Here is a 15,712-nt window from a genome sequence, read left to right on the forward strand (position 1 = left end):
CTTCACTGTGTCGTCTAGGTCGCTCTGATACGTAACGGGATGGGGTTATATGCTATAACATGCTTCATTCTTTTACGTGAACTGCTTATGTTTTGATAAACTCTTTTGAGATACTTATTGGGCCTGCGTGCCAAAATCGTTTTACGAATTATGATTATGATTTTCCGCTGCTATGTTAAAGATAATTTGTGAAGGTTAAATCATTATTTAACTGTTTTGGATTACGTTTCTATGTGATATCCCGTTTATGGTTTTTACTCTGATAATTGTTTAAGAAATTTGTATATTGGGAAAACGGGGTGTTACATTCTCATCGGCAACAAGGTTTCAGTTTTGACAAGTTTCAGTCACAAGGGTTCCACATTTTAATGGGAGGAAGCCCTGCCTCTTACAAAATGTCTTCATCCTCACCTTCTCCTCCTCCTCGATCTCCATATCCTCCCTCGCGACCTTCCTCTCCAGAACAACCACCAACCTCACCTGCATCCTCAGCTTCATCCAACAATCAAACCTTTGTCAAATCACCACCATATACAACACCTCACTCCTCACCACAATCTAAACCCAAAGATGACTTTTGACCTCAATCGACACCAAAAACAAAAACATCCAAGTCTAAAACCACAAAGATAGTTTCAAAACCTATCAAGAAATCACTTCCTCCAAAAACCTAAACCTAAAATACCTCTGACAAGAAGTAAAAGGGGAAAAGAAAAGGCAAGCCTTGGTCTAGAACGTTCTCCTGTCAAAAAACCTGTTTCAATAAGGGTAAGTTTAAAAAATCTTTATGTTAAAAAGTACCTGGATGCTCTTGTTTGGGTTCCTTTTATTCAAATAAGAGAAATACATTATCCAAAAGTTGTTCAAGCCTTGTATTTTATGGCTGAATGTTTTTGTAAATGAATCTGATTGTATCCAATATTAAGGGGTTGAAATTCGTCTTACTCCGGATGATATTTTAAAAATACTCAAAATCCCTCTTGATGGTCCTTCTGTGTTTGGTGATAACTCGAATGTTGATCTCAAACTTGATCGTGATATTGTGTGCAAATCCATTTTTAAGCCTGACTCGCAAGGCCTAAATGCTTCAAACCTTCTACCCAATGAAATATAGAACTACCTTCTATGAGTTTTTATTTTTTAGGTAATTCAACTAAAATGTCCAAATAAGTCTATGTGTAATAGTTCAAGGGGTCTTTTCGTTGAAATAAAATCTTTTGGATGAAAACTACTTTTAACTTGTTTTCCCTTGACACATCCTTCCCATATCTTATCCTTCTTGTCATACCCCAATTTTTGACCTAATGCCCCACTGACACATGTCACTTGACTCTGATCGATCTCTGATTTTTCAGTGAAAAAATTCGGCAGGGAGGTATTTTAAAATACCTCATTTTTGATTACGAGTCGGACCCTCTTTTCTCTTTTTATTTTCTTTCCATCTTTTATTAATTTTAATTTTAAGATTAGTTACTTTTTTTATATTTAATAATTTTTATTTTCCATCTTTTAATTTTATTTTTCTTTACATAATTTCGTTTAATTTGTTTTTATTTTATTTCGTATTAGATTTATTTTATTTTTATTTTATTTCTTTTTAATTAATTAGTGTCCAAAAAAAAAAACAAAGTGTCAATAGGTCCAAAATAAAATGTACAAGGTCTAAAAAAAAATTTCAAGTCAAGTGTCAACTTTAACATTCCTTTTTCAAAATTCACCGTAATTGTCCATCATTTTCATTAAACCAATTTTCCATTTTACATCAACCTCCTCACCTATAAATAGAGCCCTCATTCCACACAATTTCACACACCAAAAGTTCTCTTGAGTTGTCAAAAAACTTTTCTCTCTTCTCCCTCTTTAGCTTGTGTTGACGAGCTATTCTTTTCTTCTCCCTCTTTTTTCTGTCCCTTCGGAATAAGTCCCTTCGGAAAAGTCCCTTCGGTAATTTTTGTCCCTTCGGTTGTCCATTTCTTTTATTTTCTTGCATTTTATTTCTTTTTAGCATTTTAATCATTGTTATTTATTTTCCAGCAATTAGAATGTATTTAGGTCCAATGTAAATATAAATGAGAAAAGTGTGTGGGTGTGTGTGTCCTTTTATTTCTTTACCGCCTTATATATATCCAAAAATGCAAAAAAAAAATTAGATTAGGGATTTTGTGGTGATCCAACGTCACTACAAAAATCCACACGCTTTTATTTTTATTGCTCCGTTAGTTTAATTTTTATTTAATATTCCAAAAAAACAACAAAAAACATGCAAATAATCAAAATCACAAAAATATTTTCATAATAAACCTTGATCCAAATCAAGTGACCGCATTTTTATTTTCTTTTCTCCATCAAACTTCAATCAATTTAACTTTACTTTAAGTCTCTTTTTTCAATATTAAAAAACACAAACAAATACTCATTTGCCACTTGGCTTTTCATTTTAAAACCTTTTTCAAAACTAATAAAAAACACTCAACAAATCAAACGTCAATTTCTACCCCGAACTACGAGGTTTTGATCCCTCACGGGTACGTAGGCAGAGGACAATCGTCCTTCCAAATCAATAAAAAAATGTAGATAATTAGGTCTTTATTTTTCCACTTTAATTCCTTCTTTTTAAAAATAAGCAAGCAAGTTATAGCACATTAATTAAATAAAATCAAGAGGTTCCCGTAGAGTACTACGGACATAAAGGGTGCTAATACCTTCCCTTTATGTAACTAACCCCCGAACCCAAAATCTTTTCAAATAGGGGTAGTTTGAACTTTTTTCCCCTTTTCATAATAAAATTAAATGTTCGGTCGTGAAATAAATTAGTGAGTCAAAAGCTAATTAAATAGTCTTGATCTCCGAAAAATGACGCGACAGAAATGGCGACTTCACTGGGGACCCCCTAAGAGGGTTGAGCCTAACTTGGCTTTATTTAAATTTTGTGTTATAACTTGCTTAAAACAAAAACAAAAAATAAAAGATGGAAATACGTGTATATATGTTCTCTCTTGTTCTTTCTTCTTTCTTCTTTCTTAAACGTTAGTGGTGAGATAAGTCCTACACCCGGACTTGAGAGAAATTTAAGATAGGAGTGGTAGACTCATAGTGGCATACCGAGAGTATACTCGTGTCTTGTCACACGTGAGATAACCACACTTAGCGGAGGAGCTTGAAGTGATATATGTCGACGTGTGTTTTCACGTTTAGACTTTATTACTCTTAAGTTTCCAATGAAGCTAAGGACCTTTAGTAACCCTTAACCCATCTTGGCTTTTATGACGTAGTGCGGTGGCTAACCGGCTGTTTTCTCGAAATTAGTCGACACGCGATACTACACTCAAACGAGACTTTCCTACGAATGTTGTTGGACCGGGTGTTTTCTCGGTATCCAATAAAATTCGAAAGTGGTTGTAGACTTTGGGAACTTGGTAGAACCTGAAATACAGGTACATGTGAAACCATAGTCCCTACCAAATGGCGTTGTTACCCTTAAACTCCAACATTGTGGACTTAGCCTCACCATGCATTCCATGTTCTTTAGTATAATCATGCATACATGCATTCATAAAAACTTTTTTTTTTCTCACTAATATCGAAGGACTTAGATAAGTTCTTGTAAACATCAATGATATGGACCTTGTAAGAAGGAACACCTACAACTTCAAAAATCTTAACTAAGCTTTAGCTTTTGTTAAGAACTTTTCCTTGGTTTCGTTCTTACTTTTGAAAAGGGAACCAATTGCAACATCTTCACAATTTTCAAATAAAACAATGTTCCTTATCAAGTTTACAATTACTTTGACAAGTCCTTCAAAAAAAATGTGTCTATTTTTGCATAAGCATAGCATGCATCATTTTGCATACATAATTTCAAGTCTGAGTCTTACACTGTGTCTTTTCTACTAAAGGTCAATTCATTTCAAAAGTGGCCCGACGTATTCTTTACAAGTCAACTCGCACCTACAACACTCGTGCAAACAAAAAAGAGAACGTATCAGTTTGAACAAGAAATCCACGAGCATTCGTGAAGAGGTAACAACACTATTGACGTTCCTTCTGCTACTTTTTGTTCAATTAATGTTTGTTTGTTGCTTTTCGCTTTTCAAAAAAAAAAACATCCTTTCGTCCCGCCCGAGATGAAAGTGATCTTATGTAGGGCTTTTTGCTTTAAGTATTGGTTATCATTAATAAAAAGGTCGTTTTGATCCCGACTTTATTTTATTTTGTGCTTTTTCTGAAAAATGGTAATACAAAAAACCAAAAAAAAAAAAAAAAAAAAAATTCTTTAATCATTCTCATATATCTGCATAATCATAACTTGTACTTACTTGTCAAAATCAATAATCAAATCATGCATTAATAAACCCGTTGAACACAATAACCATGTACTCTCTCCCAACTTTGAGTTCTCTGTGACCGAAGATGGAGAAGAGGAGAATGAAGAGACTCCCAGCAAGATCTCTCGCCCACTGGGGCATCTTAGCCGTCAAAGCTGCAAACAAAATATCCAAAAAATTGCTTTCATTTACAAAGACTGGCACGAGATGCTACCACTTGCACTTCATGAGTATTGTCCGGTAGTACACACTTTAACAGGGGCAACCCTCTCCTTCCCTCAAGTATATAACATGAAGGTCGTGCTTCCTGTGGAGGTCGAAGTCCCGACAATATAAGTTTTGCCGAAGTCCAAGCTTGATTGAACTTAAAATGCATGACGACCTTGTACAACCATGTCAAAAGAGGTTGAAATATACTTCCAACAAGAAGGTTCGTTCCCGCAAAATTCAAGAAAGAGACTTTGGACGCCTAACTATGAAGGTTCATGTGCAATGACTTTTACAACTATGGATGGTGACAAACTTGCACTTCCTATGAATGCCGGTGTAGTCAAGAAATACTCTGTCAAATATAAAAGCTCGATAAGTCGCAAACCTGAAAAGGCGGCTTAGGCAAAAATGAGCGTCTCGGTGGACTGAAAACCCGAATGGGCGGTCCAGGCAAAAATTAGAGACATGAACAAAAATGATTATCCTGATAGATTGAAAACCCGAAAGGGCGATCTATGCAAAAGTTAAGGATCAAAAGACAAAGTAACTGCATCTGGTCGGACATAATCCACTTGGGGCATCCAGCTATCAAAAGACCTCTGATTCGAAGCATCTGCAGATCAAAGACTCGGAACAGGGGCATTCAAAGTTGTTAAGGAGAATAGCGGTTATTTGTGTTCAATGTACCCTTCCCATTACATTTACCATTTTTCCAAAATTTTCAAAAAAATCCATGGAGCCATGCCCTTGGCAGGTCACCACTCAATTCATCAAATTTGAGCCTGTGCCCATTTATTTGGAACTCTCATTTATTCTATTTGCAAAATTTCTTCTATTTTTGATGGCGATACTTAAAGCAAAAAATTTCAAAATACAAAACTTTTTTTACATCTTTTGAAAAGTGTGAACAACAAACACACTCTCTTTGAACTCGTGAGTAGGTGAAGTGTACATCAGCATCCGCCTTGAGAGCAATTACATTCCGAAAGAGAAACATGGCTAAGCACTATGGAAAGGACATATGCCTTGAACAAGATGTTGTCACAGTAAAAAAAAAAATATTAAAAAAAAATAATAAAACAAAAAAATCAAAGCTCGCTAAGTTGAAAACCTGAAAAGGCGGCTTAAGCAATAGAGAGCGTCCCGGTGGACTGAAAAACCCGAAAGGGCGGTCCAGGCAAAAATTAGGGGCACAAAAAAGGAATATAATCCCGGTGGACTGAAAATCTGAAAGGACGGTCCAGGCAAAAGTTAGGGATCTTTTTTTTTTTTAAAAAAAAAAAAACGACTGCTGAAGCATACCAATGGAAGAATACTCTCTGCCGGTTTACAAATGCGACTTTCTTCCAAACTTTTTATCAACAATGGGCTTACCCCTAGGAGGCATCAATTGCTACCTTGTGCTAGTTTCTTACATCGTCAATGGCTCGATTTGTTCACAATAGTATCATCTCCAAGGAAGTTTGCCGAGTGTTTGTACTGCGATGTCAGTCCACCTCCCATCTTGCCTGTCTTGTCTCGTTTCATCGAGTCACCTGTCATATACAGTCTATACATTCATGCAGTTGCATATTTGTATATTCATACATTCACACATCCATACAATCATGCATTCATCAATATTTTCACATATTCGTACGTTTATACGTACACATCATATGCACAACATCAATTCACACATAATTGCATCAGTCGTCTAGAATCTCGATTCGGTCGTGTCTCTCCAGTTCAGTCTTAACTTACCATTGTGTCAAGCTGCAAGTTTCTACAAATAAGCCTCTTCCATTTACCTTCTTATTGTCAAAGTGTCATCCCCGGTGTGAAGCCGTGCTAGTCATGACACTAATCAAACTTCAATTTCAACTCTCAATAGTGTCATCCCCAGTGTGACTGACCAAGTTGTCCTTTCATTCTTACCTTTGTTAAGCTATCTCATCGATAGTTAGGTAAAAGTATCATTTGTCTTTGTTAAGCTATCATTTCAACGGTAGTTAGACGATGGTTTTTCTCTCATTCTTACCTTTGTTAAGCTATCTCATCGATGGTTAGGTAAAAGTATCATTTGTCTTTGTTAAGCTATCATTTCAACGGTAGTTAGACGATGGTTTTTCTTTCATTCTTACCTTTGTTAAGCTATCTCATCGATAGTTAGGTAAAAGTATCATTTGTCTTTGTTAAGCTATCATTTCATCGATAGTTTGACGGTGTTTTCTCTCATTCTTACCTTTGTTAAGCTATCATTTCGATAGTTAGGTAAAAGTATCATTTGTCTTTGTTAAGCTATCATTTCAGCGGTAGTTAGATGATGTTTTTCCCTCATTCTTACCTTTGTTAAGCTATCTCATCGATAGTTAGGTAAAAGTATCATTTGTCTTTGTTAAGCTATCATTTCATCGATAGTTAGACGATGTTTTTTCTCTCATTCTTACCTTTGCTAAGCTATCTCATCGATAGTTAGGTAAAAGTATCATTTGTCTTTGTTAAGCTATCATTTCAACGATAGTTAGACGACGGTTTTTCTTTCATTCTTACCTTTGTTAAGCTATCTCATAGATAGTTAGGTAAAAGTATCATTTGTCTTTGTTAAGCTATCATTTCAACGGTAGTTAGACGATGGTTTTTCTTTCATTCTTACCTTTGTTAAGCTATCTCATCGATAGTTAGGTAAAAGTATCAGTTAGACGATGGTTTTTCTCTCATTCTTACCTTTGTTAAGCTATCTCATCGATAGTTAGGTAAAAGTATCATTTGTCTTTGTTAAGCTATCATTTCAACGGTAGTTAGACGATGGTTTTTCTCTCATTTTAACCTTTGTTGACCTTTGACCATCGTGTCGACAGTCCTTTTCACTGGAGGTGAGGTATCATGGGAAGGGAAGCGTTCCAGTCAGGGTGACACCAAATGTGCGGGATAGGAAAGATTAGACCGTGGTGACTTCAAGACGTCAAGAAGCAATTCGATCGGGTTTACGAGGATGACTCAAATCAAGGGGTTCTCATCGGCAACAAGGTTTCAGTTTTGACAAGTTTCAGTCACAAGGGTTCCACATTTTAATGGGAGGAAGCCCTGCCTCTTACAAAATGTCTTCATCCTCACCTTCTCCTCCTCCTCGATCTCCATATCCTCCCTCGCGACCTTCCTCTCCAGAACAACCACCAACCTCACCTGCATCCTCAGCTTCATCCAACAATCAAACCTTTGTCAAATCACCACCATATACAACACCTCACTCCTCACCACAATCTAAACCCAAAGATGACTTTTGACCTCAATCGACACTAAAAACAAAAACATCCAAGTCTAAAACCACAAAGATAGTTTCAAAACCTATCAAGAAATCACTTCCTCCAAAAACCTAAACCTAAAATACCTCTGACAAGAAGTAAAAGGGGAAAAGAAAAGGCAAGCCTTGGTCTAGAACGTTCTCCTGTCAAAAAAACCTGTTTCAATAAGGGTAAGTTTAAAAAATCTTTATGTTAAAAAGTACCTGGATGCTCTTGTTTGGGTTCCTTTTATTCAAATAAGAGAAATACATTATCCAAAAGTTGTTCAAGCCTTGTATTTTATGGCTGAATGTTTTTGTAAATGAATCTGATTGTATCCAATATTAACGGGTTGAAATTCGTCTTACTCCGGATGATATTTTAAAAATACTCAAAATCCCTCTTGATGGTCCTTCTGTGTTTGGTGATAACTCGAATGTCGATCTCAAACTTGATCGTGATATTGTGTGCAAATCCATTTTTAAGCCTGACTCGCAAGGCCTAAATGCTTCAAACCTTCTACCCAATGAAATATAGAACTACCTTCTATGAGTTTTTATTTTTTAGGTAATTCAACTAAAATGTCCAAATAAGTCTATGTGTAATAGTTCAAGGGGTCTTTTCGTTGAAATAAAATCTTTTGGATGAAAACTACTTTTAACTTGTTTTCCCTTGACACATCCTTCCCATATCTTATCCTTCTTGTCATACCCCAATTTTTGACCTAATGCCCCACTGACACATGTCACTTGACTCTGATCGATCTCTGATTTTTCAGTGAAAAAATTCGGCTGGGAGGTATTTTAAAATACCTTATTTTTGATTACGAGTCGGACCCTCTTTTCTCTTTTTATTTTCTTTCCATCTTTTATTAATTTTAATTTTAAGATTAGTTACTTTTTTTATATTTAATAATTTTTATTTTCCATCTTTTAATTTTATTTTTCTTTACATAATTTCGTTTAATTTGTTTTTATTTTATTTTATTTTTATTTTATTTCTTTTTAATTAATTAGTGTCCAAAAAAAAAAACAAAGTGTCAATAGGTCCAAAATAAAATGTACAAGGTCTAAAAAAAAATTTCAAGTCAAGTGTCAACTTTAACATTCCTTTTTCAAAATTCACCGTAATTGTCCATCATTTTCATTAAACCAATTTTCCATTTTACATCAACCTCCTCACCTATAAATAGAGCCCTCATTCCACACAATTTCACACACCAAAAGTTCTCTTGAGTTGTCAAAAAACTTTTCTCTCTTCTCCCTCTTTAGCTTGTGTTGACGAGCTATTCTTTTCTTCTCCCTCTTTTTTCTGTCCCTTCGGAATAAGTCCCTTCGGAAAAGTCCCTTCGGTAATTTTTGTCCCTTCGGTTGTCCATTTCTTTTATTTTCTTGCATTTTATTTCTTTTTAGCATTTTAATCATTGTTATTTATTTTCCAGCAATTAGAATGTATTTAGGTCCAATGTAAATATAAATGAGAAAAGTGTGTGGGTGTGTGTGTCCTTTTATTTCTTTACCGCCTTATATATATCCAAAAATGCAAAAAAAAAAATTAGATTAGGGATTTTGTGGTGATCCAACGTCACTACAAAAATCCACACGCTTTTATTTTTATTGCTCCGTTAATTTAATTTTTATTTAATATTCCAAAAAAACAACAAAAAACATGCAAATAATCAAAATCACAAAAACATTTTCATAATAAACCTTGATCCAAATCAAGTGACCGCATTTTTATTTTCTTTTCTCCATCAAACTTCAATCAATTTAACTTTACTTTAAGTCTCTTTTTTCGATATTAAAAAACACAAACAAATACTCATTTGCCACTTGGCTTTTCATTTTAAAACCTTTTTCAAAACTAATAAAAAACACTCAACAAATCAAACGTCAATTTCTACCCCGAACTACGAGGTTTTGATCCCTCACGGGTACGTAGGCAGAGGACAATCGTCCTTCCAAATCAATAAAAAATGTAGATAATTAGGTCTTTATTTTTCCACTTTAATTCCTTCTTTTTAAAAATAAGCAAGCAAGTTATAGCACATTAATTAAATAAAATCAAGAGGTTCCCGTAGAGTACTACAGACATAAAGGGTGCTAATACCTTCCCTTTATGTAGCTAACCCCCGAACCCAAAATCTTTTCAAATAGGGGTAGTTTGAACTTTTTTCCCCTTTTCATAATAAAATTAAATGTTCGGTCGTGAAATAAATTAGTGAGTCAAAAGCTAATTAAATAGCCTTGATCTCCGAAAAATGACGCGACACTTCTCAAAATTAATCTTAGGTAGCCCTCTTACTAGATCAAGTTTTGATATTTTAGAAATGGTTTCCATGCTTATATGACCAATGTAACGCCCACTTTCGTTTAATCGTTATTTAATTGTGTTTAGGCAATTATATTATAATTATATAGTATATGCATGATTTTGATATGTTTTGATGATTTGTGGTGAATTTAGTGATTTGATTGATGACGTGATAAGTTATGAGTTTTGGAGGATTTGATTATGATATGAGATTTATTTTATTGTTAAATAGAATAAAGATTTGAAAATAATATAAAATATTTAGTTGAGGGCTGTTTTGATATTTTAGATAGTTTTGGGGGAGGAAGTGAGATAAGATAAGTTATTAGAAAGAGGTATAAATAGGAAAAGACCTAATATTTTAGAAACTCATTGTACGTGAAAACTTTTGAAAAAGGGAGAAAAGCTTAGAAGGGAGAAGAGCATAGAGAGGGCTGCGATTTCTTCATAACCAGGTAAGGGTGAGACTAATAACTCAGTATTGTTAATTGAATGTGATTCTGATGATTAGTTAACAAGAATTAGAAGTGAATTGGAGAAAACGAAAACTAGGTCAAAACCTTAGAATTGATGATCAAACGGTGAGAATTGGTTTAATTGATGTAGAAAGTGTTCCTAGACCTTAGATAATGTTTAGGACGAACTTTGGAATCAAAAACAAGCTTAGAACCATGTGAAACGTCGAGTTTTTGTGAATTTAGGAAGTCTGGCCGTAGCGACATTCATCGCTCGCCACAGCGAGCTATGAATCTCGCCTCGCGAGTGATGAACATTCATCGCTCGCCTCGCGAACCCTGTTTCCTCGCCTCGCGAGTTGTGCAATGCAGCTCGCCATAGCGAGCGACCCTTCCTCGCCTCGCGAGCTTAGGCAGAGTGCATGTCATATTTCGTGTTTCGACCTTTTTAGTTGAATCTTGTATGCCTTTGAGTACCTAAACATACCTAGTATTGATTAGGAATGAATGTAGGATCAGAGGGAACCCATAACAACCTTAGTTTGGGAGTTGAGTGGTACTCGCCATGGCGAGTAAGTACTCTCGCCTCGCGAGTACAACCAGGATGAACTTGTTTATGTGTTTGTGCGATCTGAGTCGCGCTTGTTGATCAAGAGTGAACCCCTAACTGGTAATGAGACCTAGTGATGTTGTTAAATGCAGTCTGTAGAGTAGTCTAAGTCATGATAATATTGATTGAACATGAGCTAATGTAATGTATATTTATGCAAGATATGAAGAGTTGATAATGATACAATTTATGTGCTATTGATATAATGATATCATCTTGTTATGTGACCTGTTTATGCTGCTTCCGTTATTTAACTAAGTGCATAATTATATGATGAAGTTTAGCTCCAAATTATTGGATGCATGTTGATAAGTTGATTATGATGTTTTGTTCATATGTGTCCATGCATAGCATATCATTGAGCTTAGTCCTCACCACGAATATTAGGAGCTTTGTCCTCCGCACGTTTTATAGGAGCTTTGTCCTCCGCACGATTAAAGTATATTAATACTTATGATGACGATTGGTACCACATGCATATAAGGAGTCTAAGAGCATTGTCACATTGTCATGTCCATAATGCTATGTTGTTGATGACGGTTGAATAAGTGAATACGTGATATTGTTGAATATATGAATACGTGATACTTGTTATTTGAATATGCAAAAGTTATCCAAGAATGATTATGATGTTAATGTTAATTTATGATTCGAGTTACTTTGATTAGCATTATTTTGTTATGAAATCTCACCCCTTCTGCTTGAAAATGTTGCCCTTCGTATGGGTAACTTGCAGGTGATCGTGCTTAGTGTGCAGTTGCTTCTGTGAGTGGCCTTGCCTCACTGTGTCGTCTAGGTCGCTCTGATACGTAACGGGATGGGGTTTATGTTTATGCATGCTTCATTCTCTTACGTGACTAATATGTTATTTTTATAATGTTATGGATTATGATTATGAACTTTTGATGGGGCCTACGTGCCAAAACGTTTTATGAATTATGATTATGATTTTCCGCTGCAATGTTTAAGATATTGGTTAAATTATTATTTAACTGTTTTGGATTATGTTTTATGTGATATCCCGTTGTTTATGATGCTTACTCTGATAAATGTTTTTAAGAATTTTTATGTTGGGAAAACGGGGTGTTACAATTGGTATCAGAGCAGGTTGATCCGTCCGGTCAATTAGAAGAGTCGTGTCGAGTCTTAGTAATATTTATATTACTATCTTATGTTGCTGTTGCTACTTTTGTAGAATCTCGGAAATGGCTGGAAGAAACGATGCTGCGTTAGCTGCTGCTCTACAAGCTGTTGCCCAAGCTGTGGGACAACAACCTAACGTGAATGCCGGTGCGAATGCTGAAGCTAGGATGTTGGAGACGTTCATGAAGAAGAACCCTCCGACTTTCAAAGGACGTTATGACCCTGATGGAGCCCAGACGTGGCTTAAGGAGATTGAGAGGATTTTCTGAGTTATGCAGTGCACTGAAGATCAGAAGGTGCGGTTTGGTACTCATCAGCTAGTCGAGGAAGCTGATGACTGGTGGGTTGCTCTTCTGCCTACCCTTGGGCAGGAGGGAGCTGTTCTGACTTGGGCTGTTTTCAGGAGAGAGTTCCTGAGAAGATACTTTCCGGAAGATGTTCGCGGGAAGAAGGAGATCGAGTTCCTTGAATTGAAGCAAGGAAACATGTCTGTGACAGAGTATGCTGCCAAGTTCGTGGAGCTGTCGAAGTTCTACCCGCACTATACTGCTGAGAATGCTGAGTTCTCAAGATGCATCAAGTTCGAGAACGGTTTGAGGCCCGATATTAAGAGGGCGATTGGATACCAACAGCTGAGAGTTTTTCAGGATTTGGTTAATAGCTGCAGGATCTATGAAGAGAATACGAAGGCTCACTACAAGGTAGTGAATGAAAGGAATGGCAAGGGACAGCAGAGTCGTCCTAAGCCGTATAGTGCCCCCGCTGACAAAGGTAAACAGAAGATGGTCGATGTTAGGCGGCCTAAGAAGAAGGATGCTGTAGAGATTGTGTGTTTCAATTGTGGTGAGAAAGGCCACAAAAGCAACGTCTACCCTGAGGAAATCAAGAAGTGTGTCCGATGTGGCAAGAAAGGTCATGTTGTAGCTGATTGCAATCGTACAGACATTGTGTGCTTTAATTGCAATGGAGAGGGTCACATTAGTTCACAGTGTACTCAGCCTAAGAGGGCGCCGACTACTGGTAGGGTCTTTGCTTTGACTGGGACTCAGACAGAGAATGAGGATCGTTTGATCAGAGGTACTTGCTATATTAGTAATACTCCTTTAGTTGCTATTATTGATACTGGTGCTACGCATTGTTTTATTGCTTTCGATTGTGTTTCTGCTTTGGGTCTTGATTTGTCTGATATGAATGGAGAGATGGTTGTCGAAACTCCAGCTAAGGGTTCGGTGACTACTTCTCTCGTATGTTTGAAATGTCCTTTGTCTATGTTTGGTCGTGATTTTGAAATGGATTTAGTTTGTCTACCTTTGAGTGGTATGGATGTGATTTTGGGTATGAACTGGTTAGAGTACAACCACGTTCTTATTAATTGTTTTAGCAAGTCAGTACATTTCTCTTCCGTCGAAGAGGAAAGTGGTGCAGAGTTTTTATCTACTAAGCAGCTGAAGCAACTGGAACGCGACGGTATCTTGATGTTTTCGTTAATGGCTACCTTATCTATTGAGAATCAAGCAGTGATTGACAGGTTACCGGTGGTGTGTGAATTTCCTGAAGTTTTTCCAGATGAGATTCCTGATGTGCCTCCAGAGAGAGAAGTTGAGTTTTCTATTGATCTTGTTCCTGGAACGAAGCCGGTCTCGATGGCACCTTATCGTATGTCTGCTTCTGAGTTATCTGAGTTGAAGAAACAGTTGGAAGACTTGCTTGAGAAGAAGTTTGTTAGACCAAGTGTTTCACCTTGGGGAGCGCCGGTTTTGCTAGTAAAGAAGAAAGATGGTAGTATGCGGTTATGTATTGATTATCGGCAGTTGAACAAGGTAACTATCAAGAATAGGTATCCACTTCCGAGAATTGATGATTTGATGGATCAGCTAGTGGGTGCACGAGTTTTCAGCAAGATTGATTTGAGGTCAGGATATCACCAGATTAAAGTAAAGGATGAAGATATGCAGAAGACAGCTTTCAGAACGTGTTATGGTCACTATGAATATAAAGTTATGCCTTTCGGTGTGACCAATGCACCTGGAGTATTTATGGAGTATATGAATCGCATCTTCCATGCATTTTTGGATCGGTTTGTGGTTGTGTTTATCGACGATATTTTGATTTACTCCAAGACTGAAGAGGAACATGCTGAGCATCTGAAGATTGTTTTGCAAGTGTTGAAAGAGAAGAAGCTTTATGCTAAATTGTCTAAGTGTGAATTCTGGTTGAAAGAAGTGAGTTTTCTAGGCCATGTTATTTCTGGTGATGGAATTGCAGTGGATCCGTCTAAAGTTGAAGCGGTATCATAGTGGGAGACTCCTAAGTCAGTTACTGAGATTAGAAGTTTCTTGGGTTTAGCTGGTTATTATAGAAGGTTTATTGAAGGATTTTCTAAGTTAGCTCTTCCGCTAACGCAGTTGACTTGTAAAGGTAAAACTTTTGTGTGGGACGTCCATTGTGAGAAAAGTTTCGGTGAATTGAAGAAGCGTTTGACGACTGCTCCAGTGTTAATTTTGCCGAAGTCAGATGAACCTTTTGTGGTTTATTGTGATGCGTCCAAGTTGGGTTTAGGAGGTGTACTTATGCAAGAAGGTAAAGTGGTAGCTTATGCTTCAAGACAGTTGAGAATCCATGAGAAGAATTATCCTACGCATGATCTCGAGTTGGCGGCCGTAGTCTTTGTATTGAAGATATGGAGACATTACTTGTATGGTTCGAGATTTGAAGTGTTTAGTGATCAGAAGAGTTTGAAGTATTTGTTCGATCAGAAGGAATTGAATATGAGACAGCGAAGATGGCTCGAATTGTTGAAAGATTATGACTTTGGTTTGAATTATCATCCAGGTAAAGCTAATGTTGTTGCAGATGCCTTGAGTAGGAAGACATTGCATATGTCCGCCATGATGGTCAGAGAGTTCGAATTGCTTGTAACAAGGGTTCTACCAAGTTCCCAAAGTCTTTAACCACTTCCGAATATTTATCGGGTGACGGGAGTACTCCCATTCCAATTATATTCGACGGAAAGTCTCGTTTGGGTGTAGTATCGCGTATCAACTAATTCAAGAGTACTCTCGATTAGCCACCGCACTACGTCCTAAAAGGCCAAGATGGGTTAAAGGTGACTAACGGTCCTCAACTTCAAAGGTCACTTGAAAATAGCATGCCAAACATGAGTACTCACGTTGACAATATATACTTCCAAGATCCCTCCGTTGAGTGGGGTTATCACATGTGCCAATACCGAAGAGTACTCTTGGCATGGAACTATGATTATACCACCGTCCTATCTTAAGTTTCCCTCAAGCTCGGGTGTAGAGCTTATCTCACCACTCACGTAAACATGTAAGAAAATATTTACAAAGCGTAAACAAATAATAAAGCACAAAATAAAGAAAGTAAGGTGGG

At 36.7% G+C, this 15,712-nt stretch overlaps 1 protein-coding gene across 1 annotated transcript in view; it reads right to left on the reverse strand.

The window, feature by feature from the left end:
* Nucleotides 1-388: 388 nt before the first annotated feature.
* The window catches only part of LOC120579474 (uncharacterized), a 42,363-nt gene continuing 27,039 nt past the window's right edge, over nt 389-15,712 (reverse strand). The window contains exons 6-9 of the mRNA XM_039831848.1: nt 7,906-7,975; nt 7,632-7,712; nt 686-754; nt 389-492 (exon numbers count right to left, since the gene is read on the reverse strand). Coding sequence (XP_039687782.1) covers nt 389-492; nt 686-754; nt 7,632-7,712; nt 7,906-7,975 — 324 coding nt within the window. The remainder of the gene's footprint in view (nt 493-685; nt 755-7,631; nt 7,713-7,905; nt 7,976-15,712) is intronic.

The sequence above is a fragment of the Medicago truncatula genome, chromosome 3 (assembly GCF_003473485.1).
Source record: "Medicago truncatula cultivar Jemalong A17 chromosome 3, MtrunA17r5.0-ANR, whole genome shotgun sequence".
Classification (NCBI taxonomy): Eukaryota; Viridiplantae; Streptophyta; class Magnoliopsida; order Fabales; family Fabaceae; genus Medicago; species Medicago truncatula.